This window comes from Psammomys obesus, unplaced genomic scaffold (assembly GCF_907164565.1).
Source record: "Psammomys obesus unplaced genomic scaffold, mPsaObe1.curated_primary_1811, whole genome shotgun sequence".
In the NCBI taxonomy this organism is placed as follows: domain Eukaryota; kingdom Metazoa; phylum Chordata; class Mammalia; order Rodentia; family Muridae; genus Psammomys; species Psammomys obesus.
The window spans coordinates 1,929,257-1,950,570 of record NW_026596147.1 but is presented as its reverse complement, the minus strand read 5'-3'; the positions used below and the strand labels follow the sequence as shown (position 1 = coordinate 1,950,570).

The 21,314-nt window shown below is 41.7% G+C and overlaps 1 protein-coding gene across 3 annotated transcripts in view; it reads left to right on the top strand.

The window, feature by feature from the left end:
• Window positions 1-21,314, top strand: part of Mtus1 (microtubule associated scaffold protein 1) — a 143,775-nt gene that overhangs the window by 67,287 nt on the left and 55,174 nt on the right. For 2 of the 3 annotated variants that reach the window (XM_055593522.1, XM_055593521.1), the window contains exons 4-5: window positions 14,903-15,034; window positions 17,151-17,189. In XM_055593522.1, coding sequence (XP_055449497.1) covers window positions 14,903-15,034; window positions 17,151-17,189 — 171 coding nt within the window. The remainder of the gene's footprint in view (window positions 1-14,902; window positions 15,035-17,150; window positions 17,190-21,314) is intronic. The other variant, XM_055593523.1, reaches the window with a different exon arrangement.

Below are 21,314 nucleotides of genomic sequence, written 5' to 3'. Positions count from 1 at the left end.
GATACTGAGGATGCCAAGACACAAACTGTGGACAATGATTAGGTCAAGGGCACATATCTGGTATTTCCAAGCGGAAAGGAAAAGAGGGATGGGGAGAAATCATGAAGAGGGTCAAGAAGGGCAGGCTGGGGATGGACGAGGGAAGTCAGTCGAGAGGCAACAGAAGAATGAGTCAGTTACCCGTACCAAACACGACTGACAAGTTAACAGGGTAGTGGGTAAGAGCAGTTGGAAGCAGGTGACAGTTAGCTTCAAGCACAAGGTTGTACATCTGATTTAAAGGAAGCCCGGAGGGAAGGCTATTACAGTGTCACCTTCCGCTTTACTGTCCTTCCACCTCTCCTATTCGGCAAACTGTCTTAATGACAAAAATCAGTTAAAACATGGTCGCTAAAAGTTCCACATATCACAACCTCTTGCTACTGTTCTTGAAAGCTGGAAGCCAAGGGCAGTGTCCTAGGATATCAGATATCCACATGACTGTCTGTCTTTATTGGAGAAGAAGCCTGTTTCTCCACAGTACTCTTCTTTTCGGACCTCCTTGGCCCCAACCAGAGATGATGGTCACTCCTTATATCACCAGAGGTTAGGAAGCAAGTATTCAGCTTTAATTTTTTTCTCTATGGGAGCACTGGGGTAAGAGAGTAAAACTGGCAGTTGGCTAGCCAGGAAAGGTATTAGCGACAGGAGGACAACCTTAAAATGTTGTACTGACTTGACTTAACCAGTGGAGTTTCTGCTTATTTGTGTTTTGGAGCAAATGGTTGAGTTGGTGCCACCGTTTGTCCTGTTTCTACTACGTGTTAATTTTATACATAGTGATTTAAATTCTTTTACACTGTCAAAAGTTTCCTTTTCCTACTTTTATCTATAACAAGACCACCTCAAACCACAGGAAAAGCGACATATATTCAGTTATCGTTTTTATACTTTCATTTAAAATGTTTTGCTTTTTATGCAACGTATGTTGGTGACCCATCAGAACAAGGTATGGTGTTCTCTGCCAGTTACAGTTCTAAGACATTTGCTTCTCGCATGGACTGGTGAGATAATGCAACTGTAATCACCCTCTATACACAGAGGAAGTAGAGGCCAGAGAGGCTAAGTGACCTGCTCCATCTAGTGTTTGATGGAGATGGACATAAGCTAAACTGTTGGCCTTAAGATTGTGTCTTTTAACTCTAGTACTGCTCAATCTTTAATTTGTATAAATGTCTCAATGTAAGTATTTTTTGGATTGAAAATTCCCTCCCTTATCCTATCCTGAATTTTCTGAGATTTGTTTACAGTTTTATTAATCTGTCTATACATCTGCGTGTTGGTTACACTAGAAAGCTTTGTTTTTGGCCTTCAAGAATCACGATAAAAGTGCTTTACCTGGATAGATTTTGCCATTTTCTCCATTGTTTTCTGTGCAGATTTTGTAGCGTTAAAAGTACACTTGCATTGTTGTGGCGTTATCATTCCTGTTTCTCAAACATTTATCTGCCCCAATTAGTCCATTAAAAATTTAAACCTTAATTCCTAAGTCTTCGCTTTCTCCCAGCCTTTGGCAATGGTCCCAATTCTTTCTGTCTCTATGAATTTACACGCTCTGTGACGCTCATAGAAGGCAAATCGTGCAACAGTTTTCCTTTGTGACTTAATGTGACTCACCATCGTGTCTTCAACATAATTCATGTAGCAGCATCAACATTTCCTTCCCTTCTAAGGCTGAGTAACAAGCCCTCATACATCTGTCTACACTATGCTTTATCTGCCTTTGAACACTTTGGCTGTTTCCACGTTTGGGTTATTAAGACTATTGCTGCCATTAACCTGAGTGATTACATCTGTTAAAACTCCTACTTTCACCTCTGGCTGGATGGTATTTAATTTTTTGAGGACCTCTCGTGCTATTTTGCGCAGTGGCCACATGCTAGTCACAAAGGTGACTACATGCTCATCAGTGTTTATTTTACAGAATTCTAAGATCTTAGCGGCTGTCAGGCGCTATCTCATTCCATCTCCCCAGTGGCAAAGGATGCTGGGCAGTCTCATTTTGCCTTGTATCTGTTGACCATTTGTGTATCTTCTTTGGAGACATCACTGTTTAAGTCCTTCTTTGCCCATTTTCAGATTTAATTGCTTGGATGTGTTGTAGTTTAGCTGTTGCCTTCCTATATTTTTTTCTTCCAGAAATTCAAAGCTATTTGAATTTCAATTATTAAGAAGTTTAAAAATTTTTTCTCAATACCACCTCTAACTTTCTAATTCCTAGTGACTTCAGATAGTTACTATAAAGGTCTTTTTACATAGTTGCCCATCAAGAGCTGAAATTACAAGCTCTGAAGAGGTTGTCTTTCATGTTTTAACCCTGCATTAATTTAACACTTTATCTTCCTGACTCTGGGAGTGAGTGTCCTGCTCATTGCATGATGTATTAATGTATATATGTTGCCAAGTGACGTATGTCATCTCTTCTTGGTCTAGTGAAAATTCCCATTCCTTTGGCCCTGGCAGGTATACCAGCCTCCTAAATTGTGTTCTATATTTCCACTCTTCCCTTTGGACAGGTCTGCCCTCCACTACGTTATCAAATTCTGATTCAAGTACTGAGAACCTTCCATGTTCCTCTCCCCATCTTTCCACTATATTCATTGCCAAAATTCAGGTTTAAAGCTCGTATCTGGTGTTTAGTGTCGCCTCTCTCCCAACTGTAAAACATCCACATCTCCGACAGCACTGTCTTTTTGTTGACCTGTGCCATCCTGGCTCCCACTAAGAATGGACGCTGCAGAGTGCCACGTGTTACATCATGGAGCATGGTGGCTTTTCTAGCTTACACTCTTCTTTGCAAACTTTTGATTCCTGTAGTACAGCATCAGATGCTCCTCCTACACACACCTGTGCTTTGTGATAACCTGCAGTTACCTTCCAAACCAAGCAAGTAAATAGTTGTGTAATACATACTTCTATGCCAATCCGTTTCTCAGTTTTTTTTAAAAGATGGTCTACGTTAATTGCTATAGGTAACATTGTAGTTGATTCTCTCTTCTCCCTGTCTCTGTCTCTCCCTGTCTGTGACTAACTGAATCTCATGTAAAAAAATCCATACATTTTAATCAAATATGAACTGCAAGTCATGCATTTGTTTCAGTGCTGATTCTAAAGCTTTTTTAAGCCTCTGCTTATTCATGTCTGGTTGATAATTCAGAAATGGGGAATTACTTGGGCCGGTAGTTAATTTGTATCTGTGGAAGTTGCTGGCATTCCTTTGAAGGTGTTTCTCTGGCGGTGTAGACTCACCTACCTTTCCCAGACTTTCCCTAGAGTAAGCTGGATTTGCTGGCGAGTCTGACAGTACACCTGTGAAATCCCTAGGGCTATCTCTCCCAGAATAAACAGTATTTAATAGAAGTGGCGGGACAAAGGAGGACCATTCAGGAGTTCATTCCATTTGGCCTTCATTTTCAGCCCTATGAAACATAGCTATTATGAAATCATGACTTTTCCAGTAGTAAAGTGTGACTTTTCATAATAACCATATAAATGTTCTGAATGAAAGCATTGACTTAGTTTCTTTCTTTAGTGAAATAAAAAGAAGGGACAACCAGTTACTGCTTGCAGATGGACTGCTGGAATCTACCAGGTCCGTCCAGTTTCCTTTCTTGGTTTCTGAATCTACTTTGTAGTGGCCCCATCGACTACAGTGTTTGTTACTTTTTGTTGTAACTGTGTTTACCATCCAAAGAAAATCTATACCAATAAATGTTTAAACACTAATGATGAGTGAAGGGAGATTTTTCTCACCCTTGCCTTTTTCTTTTCCAATACACTTCATCTTGTTATACCCCATGATAGTCCCATCATACTGCAGTATGATTTTCTCCAATTTTTCATTATATAATTTAAACTTTATATATGATTTTTCTTCTTTCATGCTCTTGAACTGGAAGAATTAATATTGTGAAAATGGTTATTACCAAAATAGATCTATATATTTATTATAAGATCTAATTCCAATATTGTCATATTTCACAGATTAAGAATTAAACAGTCCTAATTCACATGGAAAAAAAACCAAAAACCAAAAAACAAAAAAACATGACTAGCCAAAACAATCCAAAGAAGTAAGGAACATGGCTCAAGGTATCAAAATACTCAACCTCAAATTATACTCTAGAGGTAGAATGACAAAGACAGCCTGGTATAAAAATACACATTGAGACCAGTGGAATAGAATAGAGGATCTGTAAGTAAGTTAAGGGAGTGGAACCCAATTTTTGACAAAGGTGGCAAAGAAAACCATGCAGTGGGAAAAAAAGCCTTTTAAACAACTGTGCTGAGAAATCTGGGATATCCACCTTCAGAAGAATGAAATTAGATCCATATCATTCAGCCTGTTTGAAAATCTTAGTCTAAAACCTGAAGCTGTAAGAGAAAAGTGGCAAATGTTCCTGAAGAAAAAGGACTTCTTACTGAATAGAAATCAGCAAGACAGGAATGTTGTTGATTATTAATATTTATTATTGATTTATCTTTTAGTTAAGCAGTGGTTATTCCTAAACCATCTGTATACCCAAATCACCACACAGAGACTAAGATTTATTTAAATAACTTAGAGCACAGTGCTGGGCAATGATTACTCCATCCTAAACCTCCAAGCCGGCATAGTTTCCTCCCATTCAGATTTCCTACATTCTACTTGCTTTTTAGTCATATCTTAGGTCCAGTTCATCTCTCCTGACGTTTCCAGGTCTTCTCTCAGGTCTCTCCTCTCACACCCTTTTTTCTCCTCTCCTCCGGACCAGGATGTCCCATCCTCTTCTCTCCATTGCACAGCATTGGCTAGTTGTTTTATTGACAATACAGAGAACAAATGGTGGCCTGTTTACACAGACTTGAGACAGATGATGCTTAGAATAAATATCACAATGCACTGTCCAGATTGAAACCCCACAGTGGGGTAGAGAAATCAGCATTTGAATGAATGAGGTAAATTGTATAGGTTCCACAAGAACATTATACCAACACAGGAACTAGCCCCAAGGATCAGCAAAGTGGGATTTCTTGAAATTAAAGCTTATGCATAGTAAATGAAACTATCAGCAGGGTGAACAGCTCACAAAATGGGAGCAAATCGTTAGCAGCTACCCTTCAGACGGGCAGCTTCTGTCCAAAGAACTGTAAAAATTAAACACTGAGGAGAAAAAACCTCTAATCAATGGGTGATCCAATGGCACGGACACTTCTCAATAGAAGACACAGAAGGCCAACAACTATTTTTTAAGTATTCACTATCCCTGGTCATCAGAGAAATGGAAATTAAGACTGCTTTGAGATAGAACCTTATAGAATGGCTCTCATCAAGAAATCTGGTAAGTGCTGGTGGGGATGTAGGGAGAGGGCCCCCTTACTCATTTCTAGTGGGAATGAAAATCGATACATCGTGTGGAAATCAGTTTGGGAAATAGAACTGCCCTATGACCCAACTATTGCACTCCTATACCGTGTTGAAGAGCTAACTGCACATCCACATTGTATCGCTGCTCTATTCACAGCAGCAAGGAAAATGGACCAACTTAGATGGCTGTCAACGAATACACAGATAACAAGATAGAATATTGTTTAGCTGTAAAGAAAAGTGAAAGCATGAAACTTCCAGAAAAAATGGACGGAGTTACAAAGCGTATTGAGGTCCTGCAGACGCAGAAAGAAAAGAATCCGATGTTCTCCATCCCATGCAGATCCTAGCCTATAGTGTACTGACCTGTCTATATCTAAACATCTTAAGTGTGTATATAGTATCTCATTTTAAAAGGAGACCAAGAGAGGCCAGCATGATGGAGAACAAAATACAGGCAAAGGGATGAGTCATCAGAGAACACAAAACTATTTTTTCCAATGTAATTGATAATAAAAGTGTCAAACCCCAACTGGGTCTCCAATGTTTCAGGATGACTATTTTCAACTGTACAGAAGCCCACAGGTATCTACCGAGTTGAGGACTGGGCAAGGCAAGTTGTTTGAGTGGCTACCCTAAACCAGCTGTGTGCTAGCTGTGTGCTAGAATAAAGTGGTTTTTAATATAAAATTGTAAAAAATGTGGTACTTGGGCAGTGCATCTCCCATTTTACTCAGCGTTACCAAGCGCCTTTTGTGTAGTGTCTGTGGCGTGTATGCTTTGTTTCTTTATATGAGATTTACGTAACACCTTAGGTTCCACTTGGCACCAAGCAAGACAGTAGGAGTGTCAATGAAACAATGCCTGCCAGGCACTCACTTGTTTCGGTGTGGGCACTTTCTCTTAGTTGCTCGGCTCAAATTTGAACTTGTCTACCTCTGTCTCTGGTTCTTCCTCTAACCGGATGCTACTTTCCCGTGATACAGCAGAGGGATGATGGAGGAGGCATCAGGCTCAGCACCTGGTATGCGCTTTCCCGTGGTACAGCAGGAGGAGGATGGAGACATCAGACTCGGTACCTGTGATATGGCTTTCCTGTGGCACACATACCCGGAAACCAGGTGTAGAGGCACATGTCTATTGTCCAAGTGCTCCTGAGGCTGAAGCAGAGGCTGTGTTGCTTCCAACTGCGGTACTGGGAAGCACGCCTTTCTGAGGAATCCTCCTATCTTTTCGAGCTTGGTAGGCCTTGACTGCATTGTAGCTGTGGCCCAGAAAATTTGATTTGTTTGCCCAACCTTGAGCATTGTTCCTGGAGTTGACTCTGATTGTTTTGGCCAACAGGGCAGCAAGTTGGTAAATTTACATTTTAAAGATCTGCTTTTCCATTCCTCTTAAAGCAAGTAAAAAATGTTGGCATTAAAAAACAAAACAAACAAAAAAAAAAAAAAAAAAAAACCCAGTCAAAAGGATATATGAATTTGCAACTGTTAGGAAGGAATTTTATTTAATTAACTGGCTTAAGAGCAAATTGCCTTGTAAAATTGAATTTCTCAGTGTAGAGGGTGAGAGACTGTATTAACAAAATTATTCATGTACTCCTGGCATGGAAAGAAAATTAATTTCAGCAAACACCCATGACATCTCACTCTGTATGCCTTGCTTTGTAAAGTCCAAGGGACAGAGTTGAATTAGGAATGCTTCTCTGCCCTCAGGGGCCTTAGAGACTAGACCAAAATATGCTCATGAAGCAAGAATGAGCAAGAAGCCATAACAACGGGGGCTGACCTGGCAGGAATGGCTCGTGGAGAAGCCACGATTCTCACCAGCGCAGCTCAGATTTAATGGATTCTGGTTTTTTAAGGCATTGGGCATTAAACGCAGTGTCTCACACACACTGGGCAAGTGCTCTATCGCTGGGACAAGCCAGCAAACGTAACACTCTGGAGAGTTACCTTCGAAGCCACTGGTAAAATGTGGCGTCATTATTTTCATCAAAGGTCTTTCCAACCCTTGATGTCCTTTAGGTCTGCGATGCTGACCAGCATGGAGAGTGTTAGTACCAGGATACACGGAGAAAACATGACTCCGACATTTTGATGATTGTATAATGAAAGGAAAACTGGAGATATGATTAGCATGAATAAGCCAGAGTGTGTCCAGGTTGAAACACAATAAGGAATTCAGTGTGAGTGGAGCCGGGATTCAGAAGGCAGGTGTGGCTGAGCCTAAGAATTTGAGGTCCATTGTCGTCATGTAAGTCCTTGATTAAAAAATAAAGTACATCAAATAGAATTTTCAAGAGAATGAGAGCATATTTGAAGAGTTCCCATGAAAGAATCGAGTTTGGGAAGTACTCAGTTAGGCAGTGTGAGCATCTCATAGTGTTCCTAAAACATGAGGGGTTTAGGAAGCGTGTACATATGGTAGATAACTAGAAGCCCTTTCCCAGGAACACAGTGTTGGAAACTTGAGTGAAAAGCATTCCTCATGCTAAGTTTGACAAATAAACTGTGAAGATGAAAAGAAAAAGGAAAGGAAAAAAAAAAAAAGCTAGGTGCAGCGCCACCTGCTGTTCAGCTTTAAGCATTTTTATTTAATGAAAAATTTCTTTAACTGCATTTTTGTTTTGCGTGCTTTTACATTTTCATTTCTTTCTGTTTAAATATGGCCACCTCATGTGTACATGAAGCAATTTGCTTATTTTAATGTTAAAAGGAGGGTTACAGTATCAGTTTGTTTCTGCTTTGATCACGATTTTACCAAAAGCTTCCTTCTCAAATGATTTCTCCTGATGGGTCGTTCACTTCAGAGAAGATGTGTGAGTTTTAATTACTTCAGGTTTGAGGGTTTATAGCCACACATCTCATAGCCTAATTGCTTCGTCTTTTCTGTTGTTCTGTTTCTGAATTATTCAGAACAAGTAAGTATGTGTGAGACATACTTTCATCTCTCATCTGAAGTATCACGGTGTTGAGCATTAATTTTTCATTCTGACTCTGTAATCAGCATAGAAGATTGAGTGTATGAAGCCTAAAGTGCCAGTTTTCACAATGGATAGCAGTAGAAACTCGTTTTGTTTTTTTAAATCCCAAGGAAAGCCTTCATGCTTGAAAGCCACACGACTTTCTTGGGTGAATCTGACTAGGTCACTTTCTATACCCATAGCATCTTTGATACACAGGGCAGGAAGCACCTGGCCAGTGGCCAGTGCCCACAGCAATCCAAGAGCCTTCAGCCGTGATCGTAAGTCAGACTAATGTCACACTTTGTGGGCTGTTGAGACAGCAGTCACAGGCAAAGACAATGGTCTACAAATAATTCATTTTGTTTCTATATCTCAGTGGGAATTTTGCACGTTGCTTTTTCGTAATTTGCTCAGAAAGTCTGACAGTGAAACAAGTTCTTGGGGATGTATGTGAGGAGATGAACGTCCAGCGGACACTGACATGGTTATGTGTTGAAGGTGCCTGTTAAATAAAAGAGCTTAAAGTTATGTTGTTTAAATTTGGCATGTTTGTGCAGCTGTTGGCAAAAAGAACAGTAGCTGGGCTCTCGTAATCCAACTGGAGGTCAGAAAATCATCCGTGTACTTTTGTTTGGTTAGCGAAAGAGTGCCTTGTGGAAGTGCCTTGTAATCTTTTATTTTAGATGTCAGCCACAGTGTCATAAGCTTATACAGCTTTAAGCTTAATCACAAATAATTTAAGCTCAGGAGAATACTCTGAAAGTTTCTCTAAGTTCTGTTTTCTGCACGTCAAGTGGGCAAGCAAGCTAAGCTCTTTTTTTTCCCTCAAAAGATTTCTTCCTTTTATGCAAAAGATGTGTTCAGAAAGGTGCTTTTTCTGTCTTTCCCTTTCTCCTTAAATTTCCTCACAAAATTATCCATGAGTTGGTTAAGACGAATGATATGGGGGGGCCTGCGCTGTCCAGGATCATAATAGGCACAGCGAAAGAATACAGTGCATGGAGAAATGTCCTCATTAATGAAAAAGCAGATGAGGTGAAAGATATTGTACATTTCTGAGGAAGAGTTGGAAGTGTGAGCTCTTTGCTTTAATGAAAAATCTATGTCTCCCCCCCACCCCTTTGGGTGTGAAATGGGGCCAAATTCGTTGAACTCTTTGGGTGCAGAACAGCAGCAGGGCTATGGAACATTATTCACTATTTTACTCCCCCGACTCCAATACCTTCAGTTATTACCTTGGTCCTTTAGGAGGCATAATTGAGGCTCAGAGACTTTATTGCAAGTTCAAAGGTCCACAGCAAGTATGTGACAGGATGTGTTCTGGACAGGAGGCATTGAGGTAGTTAAAAAGAACACATTTCAAGCACGGCAGTTATGCAGTGGCTGGTCTCAGAGGCACATAAGCAGCTGCATAGTGGCACCTGCCAGAATCAGGAGTATGTTACTTAAAACTAAGCAGGGTTATTATCAGTCTATTGTTTGAAATTGTAAGTGGGTTTGCACAGACAGAACAGGTAATTCTCTATGAGTCTGAAAATGTGATTCGCATATGTATTATTCTAGAGTAGTCTCCCATCTAGACTTCTTTGTCCCATTGTGTACATTTTAAAAACATGCTATCCAGACAGAATCACCAACGGACCCCCAAAGCCATAATGATGGCATCTGTGACTCTTGAAGCAGACGCATTCCGTAATATCATGTCCAGTGTTTTCTGTCGAACAGCCATGTTGATTCGGCCATAGTCCGAGTCGTGTGTGTGACCCTCCAAGGGGGTTGCGAAATGCCTTTGTCCTTCCTTTTTGTCTGCTGACAAAAGGGTTTGCCGCGCACCCACAGAGCCTGTGTGGTGGCCCCGTGTCCCTCTTACAGCTTAAGCATTCACATCCGTGAGTCTCTTTTAGTCTGATTCGCTAGCCGGTTTAATCTGTTCCGTGTAGTGCCTTTCAGCTCCCACTTCTCCCCCTCCCCACTCTAACTGACTGAGAGCAAGCATCAGGGATGTGAGCGTGAACATGGCTGCAGTTTTTCCTGCCTGAGCTTGCGTTGATCCTTTTTTAAATGACTATACCAGGAGGATTTCGCAGCTGTACAGAAACTGATATCTCGTCAAAGATCTTTATCAATTCTACCCTCACACCCCCGGCTGGCTCAGAAAGGCAGTATGATGCTACCTTATTGGCACTGCTGGTCGTGGGATCCTACAGCCTTTGTATAATTCCTTTGTTAGCCACGCTTACTAGGAAAAGAAGTAGGTCGACGGTTTCTCGTTTGATTCTTTGCTTTGTAAGCATGCTTAAATTTTCATTAAATAAATTGGTTTTTAGGACCTCTTGGTTATTAGCTTTGTTGCTTGTAATTTATGTTGACTCTGGTGTTTCTTGGTTGTATTTATGAATGTTTAAGATGGGAATGGATTTGTTGGGAACCAATCTTACTGTGTATTTTCTGTGTTTTGGGGGGGCTTAAGCAAATTACAATTCAGCCTATTGTTCTTGGTGTGATATTACACTATCACCAAAGATGATTTGATGATTTAATTTCTGATAAAACAGCAAGTGACTTTTGTGTATGTGACTGGCAGTTGTGTAAATGTGGAAAAAGATTTCCTTAGAATTTAAATGAAAGCATCAGATTTTTTTTTTGTCGTCTTCAATTATAATTAATATATGACTCATATAAGAGTATTAAATATATCTTTCTTAAACTACTTTAAAATATGAAAAAAAAAACATTTTGAGCCCAAATCATCTTGCTGCTGGTGTGGAGGGGTCACGTTAGGAAATAATTTTTATCTGGTTATTATGACCCTGACCAACTTTCACTCTGGAGTCTCTTTGGGGGTGATGCTTGCTTCTTCTGCCTGTTTTTTTGGGAGGGGTGTTGTATTGCTAGTGGCATCAGTTAGGAACTTCACAGATAGCATAGTGCCATTGGGAAATTGGCATCTGGTCCCCTTGGTACATGGGGGTCCTTGGAAACACCATTAACAAGTTATAAGTTGGTTGAACGAAGATGTGTAAGGCAGTTTTTCGTATCTGAGAGTTAAGCAGGTTTTTGTTTTTGTTTTTTTAAGATTGCATAGAAAAAATTAAAGTTCAAATAACTTCCTTTGGGTATTAGTGTAAAGATTGCACAGTGGTTTTCTGTACCAGATGAGACAGATCATTGTGTAATTTGGAAGCAGGTCTTGAGAAAGTAGTTTTGCCACACTAGCAGGACTATGAAGACTAAGAGACTTCCTTCCTCTTTCCCTTTGACCACAAAAGCATGTTTATTTTTGAGAGACAGATGGTGTGGGGCAGTTGCAGAGATGCAAACCAGATTTGTTTGTACTTTATCAGCAGTAGGAGATGAGAAGGACTAAATAAAGAAGTGGGCCATCCTCTCTTTCACTTTGTTGGCAGCCTGGCTGACAGGAAGTGATCTATAGGAAAGGGCATTGTTCACCTGGGGCTTGCTCTAGTTTCCACTACCTCACAACGAGCTGGACAGGCATCTCCTGGCCTCAGTATTTGAATCCGATTAGCAGAAGGGAGACCTGGACCATCCTCCCATCTGTATGCCTCTGACTCTTTTTCCTTGCTACAGTAAGACGACGCCTCATCATTTGGAGGGAAAGTGCTTTGATTTGCCCAACTGACTAAGCAGACGGAAGGATGAATCTTCTTGATCCGCAGTTTTGTTTTTCTTGTGGCAAGAATGGTTAGTGAGTATGGTCACAGTTTGTCAACACTAGGCAATTGATAAGAACCAATAGCGTTGATCCTTTCTCGGGCTGCCTCCAGGCTCAGAGGAAAATATTTTCGTTTGGCTAGTAATGTCTGACACAGGCAAAGAATAGAGAGAGCTTGGCAGTGAATGGTGCTGGCTCCATGTTACAAGACATGTCAGTTTTCACACCCCTTTGAGTGGACTAATTCATGAGAAAATATGCAGACAACTTTTAACCTTGCTTGTGCTCTTTTCAGTATCTTTCTATTGTGTGTATGGGGCATCCTTGGAATTACAAAGTTGAATGATTTTTGTTTTTTGAACCTTGCTAGTTGAGACCTCAGTGATGATTTGACATTTAAGCCAGGTAGGCAGATGATCTGGCACAGTGGACAATGTTAAGCCGATTCACAAAAAAATCCCAGAAACGAGCAGAGTAGTTGTCTCTGTGCAGATAACATGTAGTTTAATAAAACAAAAACTCATTTCAACTAGATGCCAGAATGTAGTAAGAAATGCTAGTTGACACGTCAGCATTGGGACCAACGAGAAAGCTCTTTGTGAGCAGGGAAACTGCTTCTTCTGCTAAGATTTTTCCTGAAACATTCACTGCATTCTTTTAGGTTTTGTCATCCCCGCTTCTTGCAACATACCCTGGGCCAGGGATATGAAAATAAAGACTCTAGAAAAAATACGTTTTTCTAGCATAGTCAGATAGTTACAATGAGGAAACAGAAATTGACAGGATGCTGGACCAGCCACCATGCTAGGAAGTGGCTAGAAGGAAGGAGAAACTGTCAGGAGCCTCCTGCCTCCTAGCAGTATTCAACCTTCAAGTCAGAATTTATTGAACAGCGGCAGGCCAGCCCAGAGTAGCGTGCTCAGAAAATTGGGGGAATACCTAAGTGTTAGGTCGTAAAAGTGTGATCAGCTTGTTATGTCTGGTAGAGTTGGGTGCTCATACAATGGATAATCATGGAGTGTGAATATTTTCCTACACACGTATTCCGTATAAATATGTAAGAATGTTGAGAATGTAAATAGGTATATTTTGTGTCTGAGACCCTTGAGATATGGATTCTGAGTCTGATGTGTTCCAAAGCTGACTGAATCTGGAGCTAGATCTGTGTTCACAGAGAGTCTTCAAGAGTAGTTTATTTCGGTCTAGGACAGTGCCTACAAAAGAATTTCCGTGAGAAATTCTTTTGCTAAGTTCTTCGTAAGCGAGAGTCCTTTGTGACTAAAGTTCAGAAAAGCAAAATGTGCATCCAGAGTCGTCTCTATAGCCTGTTCATAAACTGAACTGAATTTCATTGTTCAGAATTAGGACAAGTGACCTAACTTGCTGCTGGGTAGATCAAAAGCTGCTCCAAGAAAAGCAAGTCTGACATCTAACTGTTGATGAGAGGAACATCGCTGATTGGGCGAAGTGATTTAAGCCCCTGCTGAAATCCAGCGCCCACTTCTCGAGAATGTCTTAAAATACATGCTCTGAAATGCTGGTGTGGTTGGTTCCCCACGTGCCGATTAGAGTGTTAAGTCAAGTGTTAGACTGCCACGTTCACTAGCCGCCTGCCAAGCTTGGAATGCCCTACTCCCTACTTCTGTGCGAGGACAGAAACTAGGCAGAAGCTTGCCAGCGGGAGGGTGGGCTTGTTTGGTCTAATCTTAGGAGTGTTATCTGGGCACAAGGAGAGTTAACAGATGGCTCCGTGTACAGGCACCTGTACAGGCACCGGGTGAGGACCAGGAGAGTGTGTGATGTGTGTAAGCATTGTTGATGGGGACTGAGGCCATTTAGCTGAGTGAAAAACTTACTGTTTTTTTCAAGAGCAAGAGAAATGTTATCACTGTTTGCTAGAGTGTGAGGAAAGGGGTCAAAGTTGCTAATAAAGCCGCTTACACTCTTGATTCACAGCTCATACACTAAAACTGAAGGGATACAGAGATGCTAACGTGGTCCTTTCCCAGGGTGACAACATAAATTCATGTGGAGATTCTGTGTTAGAACAAAATTATTACTTTACATATTGAACTGGATAGTGAAACTGGTTACCTATAATTATGTGTTGACAGTGTCTTAGAGAGAAATAAAAGATCAGGTTTGTTAGTGCAGGGGAAATTTTGTGTTTTCATCTGGACCATTTTCATTCCTTAGGTGAGAGTGAGTCTTGTGTGTGTTTTCACTTTGAGGCTGGGTGCCTTTGTGACAGGGCGGATGCTGGCAGTCTAGCTTCTCAGTCCAGCGGGTGTGGAGACCTCATTGCTGAAGCCACTGAGGAGTTTATCTGCTACTTTTTTTTTTTTTTTTAGTTTCATTAACATCAGCTGCTTATTATCTGCATAGACCTCATTGAAAGGGCTGCTTTCCTGTGTATGCACTGAGTGTGTTTGTTACACAGCATGGGTAGCCATTCATCTTCCACCTTCTATCTGGCATAAAAGCCAAGCTAGAAATGTACGTAAACTTGAACTATGCCAAGACACAAAATGTAGGTCTTTCTGTCTTTCCTTTCCTTTTTCCTTTCCTTTCCTCTTTCCTTTCCTTTTTCTTTTTCTTTCCTTTTCCCTTTTCTTTTCTTTCCTCTCCTTTTCCCTTTCCTTTCTCCTTTTCATTTTTCTTTCCTTTCCCCTTTTCTTTTTCCTTTCCTTTCTCTCTCTCTCTCTCTCTCCCTCCCTCCCTCCCTCCTTCCTTCCTTCCTTTTGTACACTTGAGGCCGGAAGCTGCCTCTGCACTCTTGACACTCAGTAATTGTTGTCATAGGAACAAATAATTGGGGACTGCTATTGTATTTGTGTATTAAATAAGATGTGCTTTTCCACTTTTGTTCTAGCTGGTAATGCTGCCATCATCAAGTATGAAGAGAAACCTCCCAAGCAAGCATTTCAGAATGGGACAGGATCCTTATATTTGAAGCCTTTGGTGCCCAGAGTTCATGCACACTTGCTCAAAACTCCTCCAAAAGGTATTGTCTTCACTGTGATTAGGAGAAAGTAAAAGAAATTTAAACTCCTTGGCTTTAGTAAGTTAAATTTTGATGAGTGGGTTTATGGTATATTTGACAGTTTTTGTTTAAGTGTCAGTTGAGTAAGAAAATGAAATGAAGTTTAACAATGAGATGTTCCAAGAGTCTGTAAATTTTATAGATAGAGCCTAGTAGTGACAATCAGCAGGTAGAGGCTAGAGAGATGGTTCAGCGGGTGAGAACACTGACTGGTCTTGCATCCGGCACCCGTAGAGCAGCCAACAACCATCTGCGACGCCAGTTCTTTCTGATCTTTCTCCTGGGCTGCACAGACACTGCACACACACGCACACAGACATCCAGGCAGGCAAAACGGCCATCGCATAAAATTAAGAAGTCAGCAGGTAGAACAGAGATGTCGGAGAAGCTCACAGATAAAGCTAGAACTCAGCTATCCCAGGCTGACCCTCTAGACGAGAGAAAGGAACAAGGAACCTGGCTTCTTTCCTGCCCATGCCTGGGGTTCGTGTCTGTTACCCCGCTTGTTCCAACACCATGGCCCTGTTCATCTTTTCTCCCAGCCCTGTGTCTGATCCTTCTGTGTCGTTCACATCGCAATTGCCGTGGCTATCGAGAGACCATGCAGTGTGCAGTGTGTATTTGCCTGCAGCGTTTCCATGCAGCCTGTCACAGCTGGGAAACTCTGTTCAGAGATCCTTGTAAGCATGCTTATCTGGGAGGGTGACTGACTGAGACCCGTATTGGTATGAGAAAATTGGAAGGACAGCCACCAGGCACCACAGCATTTCCCTCTGTTTTCTCTCTGCATACAAGTGTGGTTTTGTGAGCACAGTGGTTTCAACTCTGTACGTACGTGTGCTGGCATATATGTAAAAGGCCATGTGATCTGTACGTACGTGTGCTGGCATATATGTAAAAGGCCATGTGATAACTTGAGGTTGCTGACCTAGTCTACATTTAGCAATGCTTTTTTCTTCTTCTTTCTGCTGGGTTGAAGGGGAAAAAAAACAAAAATACAGGGCAGGGGGAGTCCTGTTGGGGATAGATTATGTAGTGTGCCATCAGGGTCTTACGTGTTTTATATGCAGCTTTGAGGCACCGCATGACCCCTGCTAGGATTAATATAGTTAATATCTGAAACTGTGGATTCTAATCATAACTTTTAAAGCCCCAAACTACCCCCGAAAGTAGCAACCCTGTGCATGGAGCCTTCATCCCGAGGTGACTTTTAGAGGAGAATCGGAGACCCCACTGATAATTGCAAAACAGACCACGCCAGTGTTCTGAAAGCCCTACTGCTCAATCCGTGCGTGTCTCACAGAGGTTTTACTGGAGAGGAGTCAGTGCTTTCCATTCACGACAGCCACATACTTTTAAGAGATTATCTTCTTTTTGAAACTCCAGAGATGGAGTATGGCAGTTCTAACCAGCCGCCTGCAGATGGTCATTCACTTGATGACTGTTTGCTGTCGAGGTACAGGTTCTTACAGCTCTCCAAGCGTCTGTTTGGTTCCTGGCTGCATTTTATATTGCATCAGCCTGGAGAAAAAAGCTCCAGTGTATTTTTTCCTTCACAGCTGAACAGAAGGCTGCCCCTTGGGAAGGCAAACACCAGCAGCCCTCGCCCACAAAGTGTAGCCTGTTTCCCGTGTGCAGCAGAGTAGGGAAAGCATGAGATCAATCCTGCTAAAAGACTGGCTGGCGTGTAGTGCCGTGCTGGAGAGCGCTCCTATTCTGTGGGGCCTGGGATGCAGACGCTAGAGTAAATGATACACAAATTAGCTAAAGTTTAACTGTACTCTAGATGTCGTTGACTGCAAGATGCACAGGGCTTTGTCCTTTTAATATTGATACTTTGTTCTCGACAGTTAATTTATATCAGTTTTGTTACTAACAAATTAGGTATTTACAGTATGATCTATATTTGATAAAGTTGTTTGCATCTTGGGATTTTCTTAGTGAACAGCTGGAACCTAAAATTTAGAGATTAACAGAGGGCTTTTGGAAAGTGAGACCACCCTTATTTACAAAATGGCTTGAGTTTTGCATAGTATTTCCAATAAAATGTGTGTTTTATGTTTCTTTCACATTCTAGGTCCTTCAAGAAAGAGTCTATTTACAGCTTTTAATTCAGGCAAGTGATCACTTTAAGCATGAATAGACTAAAAAAATTTCCACTTAAAAAGTAATGACGAAACATACTAAAATTTATTTATAATGACTTTCACTGGCATGCTTTTAAGTTAAAATTCAGGCTTTAAGGTGTAAATCACTGCTTCTGACATGGTCATTTGGAGAGCATGATTGACGAGCCATCTAACACAAAAGAGGGCATTTTATTATATAGTTAAGTTTAGCTTAAAATGATGTTCTTAATATAGTTCATGTGAAATAAAAAAATGACACTTCTAATATAAATGTTATTTTAAATTGGATCACTTTTAATCGTAATATTGTCTTAAGATAGCGCTTTCAACACCTTGTGTTAGCTCAGCAGCTTTCTATTTCCCTGGCTTCCCCGCTACACACACAGTTGGTTGGACATACATTTCTAAGGCAGCCTACAGCTTAAACCCATTTAACTACTTGGAGAGTCTCATGGTTGCTCTTGAGTTGCTACAGATCTGATGAAAATGTAATCATCAGCATTCCTGTGTCATGCAGTCAGCCACGCACTCCCTACGCGCGCCTGTCTCGTGGCTTCTAAGCCCATTGCGCATCCGCACAGAGAGGCCATGTTGCGGCGTGGAAGCTCGCTGTTCTCCAGGCTGTCGTGCTGTCAGCACAGGGTGCAGCTGTGAGCCGGGTGTTTTCCCTTAGGTGTAAGCACGGCAGTCATTTGTTTTCACAACTCGAGGCAGACCTGGCGTTCGCTTCAGCCTAACGAGGAAACGTCGCCGTGTGTTGCTTTTTGGGTAAAAATACTTGCGAATCCAGAAACCCCGTCTTGGCACGTAGTACGTGGTGGTCAGTTTTAATGAGTCACCTGGGTACGTGTAGTGACAGTTAACCTCTTGGATATTTGGTGTGGTCCTACGTCACGTGCATGATGATTCCACCATGAGCCATTTTACAACCGGCTCTGTCAAAGATGGGGAACTTTCTTGTGACAGATTATTTAAAATGGTATTAATAAACTAAAGCACATGTGTTTTATTGGCACTCAGATAACCACATTATTATTATTATTATTATTATTTTAAAAAAGCTTCATACTAGTTTCTGGTGTGATTCACAACTTAAAAGCACCGACCATACTCTGGTCAACCTCAGATTTTATTTAATTAATTTATTTTTAAATTTAAATCTTTAATTAATTTTTTAAATTATAGTTTATTCACTTTGTATCCCAAAGGTGCCTCACTCCTCTCTCCTTTTTCCAATCTTCTCTTCCCTCCTTCTTCCTTTCTCTCTCCCTTTCCCTCCAGCTCCCCTCCCCTCTTATCAACCCTCCCCAGCACATCTAGTCATATCAGTATTGAGCATATCCTCACCCTGGGGCCAGGCAAGGCAGCGCTGTCAGGGGAAAGTGATCCAAAAGCAGGCAATGGAGTCCATGTTAGAACTGCCCTTCCTTTCCCCCCACTCTACTTGCCAGGCAACTCACATGAAGACCAAGCCAACCATTGGCCACATCTGTGCAGGGGACCTAGGTCTAGACCATGCATGCTCCTTAATTGTGGTCTCGGTCTCTGATGGGTTTAGGTTAGTTGTCTCTGTTGGTCTTCTTCTGAGGCTCCTGAGCCCTCCAGGTCCTTCCATCTTTCTCCCAACACTTCCCATAGGATCCCTGGAGCTCTGCCCCATGCTTGTCTCCAAGTCCCAGCATCTGTCCCAGCATCTACTGCGGGCTGGAGCTTCCCAGACTACAGCCAAGTTAGGCTTCTGTCTGCAAGCATAGCAGAGCATCATTAATAGTGTCAGGGGTTGGCTCTCTACTGTGGGGTGGGTCTCTGGTTGGGCTGATTATTGGTTGGACATTCCCTCAATCTCTTTTCCCTCTTTATCCCTGTACTTCTTGTAGGCAGGGTAATTTTTGGACCAAAGGTTTTTTAAGTGGGTGGTGTTCTCCTCCTTACACTGGTCCTGCCTGGCTAGGAGATGGTCACTTCAGTCTTCATGTCCCCCCATGGTAGGAGTCTCCGCTAGACTCACACTCATGCCCTCCCAGGAGCCTACCCCTTTGCAGGCCTCCAGCTTGACAAAGAGATGTCCCCCCTCAGTTTCCCTTTGTGTTCCCAGCCCTCTCAGCTCCCAGCCCTGTTCTTCCCACATCAGATCTCCACCCGTCTCCCTCCCCATTCCATCTCCTGCCCAGTTCCCTCTCGTCATCTGCTTCTGCTGTCTATTCTCTTTCCCCTTCTGAGTGACATTCTGGCACCCTCTCTCGGATCCTCCTTGTTAATTAGCTTCTTTTGGTCTGTGGATTGTACTTTGGCCATCCTATATTATAGGTCTAATATCTGCTTATAAGTGAGTATGTACTATGTTTTTCTGGGTTGGGGTTACCTCACTTAAGATTTTTTTTTTTTTTTTAGTTCCATCTATTTGTCTGCAAATGTCATGATTTCCTTTTTTTTTTTTTTTTAATACCGGAGTAGTATTCCTTTTTGTAAATGCACCACAATTTCTCTATCCATTCTTTGGTTGAGGGACATCTAGGTTGTTTCCAGTTTCTGGCTATTATGAATAAAGCCGCTGTGAACACAGTTAAGCAAGTGTCTTTGCTGTATGGTGGAGCATCTTTTGGGTGTATGTCTAGGAGTGGGATAGCTGGGTCTTGAGTTAGAGCTATTCCCAGTTTTCTGAGAAAGCATTAGATTTCCAGAGTGGTTGTACAAGTTTACATTCCCACCAGCAATGGAGGAGGGTTCCCCTTTCTCCACAACCTCTACAGCATGCATTGTCACCTGAGTTTTTTATCTTAGCCATTCTGATGGGTATAAGATGGGATCTTAGAGTCATTTTGATTTGCATTTCTCTGATGGCTAAGGACATCGAACATTTCTTTAAGTGTTTCTCAGCCATTCCAGATTTCTCTGTTGTGAATTCTAGGTTTAGCTCTGTACCCCATTTTTAATTGGGTTATTTGATTTGTTGATATTTAATTTCTTAAGTTCTTTGTATATTTTAGATATTAGCCCCCTGTCTTGTGTAGATTGTTTCCCAATATGTGTATTTTGTTCTGATGACAGTGTCCTTTGCCTTACAGAAGCTTTTCAGTTTCAAAAAGTCCCATTTATTGATTGTTGATCTCAGAGCCTGTGCTGTTGGTGTTCTGTTCAGGAAGTTGTCTCCTGTGCAAATGAAGTCAAGGCTCTTCCCCACTTTGTCTTGTGCAAGGTGATTAAAAACAAGTATATATGCACTTATTTTGGCATGCAGACATATCCAGTTAGACCAGCACCATTTGTTGAAGATGCTCCCCCCCCCCCCCCCCCGTATGGTTTTGGCATAGAAACAGGCAGGTTGATCAGTGGAACTGAACTGAAGACCCAGAAATAAACCCACACTTCTCTGGGCACTTGATTTTCAACAAATTGGTTTCATTTTTTTTTTTTTTTAATTTTACATTTTGCCTAGATGCATGTCAGTTTACCACATGCATGCAGTGCTCCGAGAGGGCGGAAGGAGGTATCAGATCCCCTGGAACTGAAGTTACAAACAGTTGTGGGGAGGTCATGTAGGTTTGGGAACTGAAGCCTGGTCTTTTGAAGAAATAGTAGTACTCTAAACATCTAAGCCACCTCTCCAGCCTCTTTTTTTTTTTTTTAGAGGGTGAAATAGTATTCAAACTGGTCTATCATTATTTTAGTTTAACACTTATTTTAAAGAAATCCCATTACCTCAGAAGACAACGAAGAACAGAAGATAATGACCTTGTGAGGCCTGGACGTTGGTGTAAATCTTGGCTCTTCTGCTTTCTATTTGTGTCCTGACCTTTGGCTACTTGCTAAGCCTCACCAGAGCTTGGGTTTCTTGTTTGGCAGCATGGGGATGTTTAGCAGATAAATCCCAGGGCGGGAATCATTTTGACCGTGTAGAATGTTTTCATCCCAGGCTTTCAAATGGAAGCGGCTACTGCTGCTAGGGCTGATAAGGTTGACCGTCCTTGCTGTTAAAACTTTTCGTGGTTTTATTTTAGAGGTGATTCCCCGTCCCCACCCAGGGTGTTTGAGTTCTGTGAAATTCTCAAAGCAAAACCCAGGGAAACCTAGGAGCCACCTTCCCTGGGGCCTGGCCGTTGTGATTTATTTAG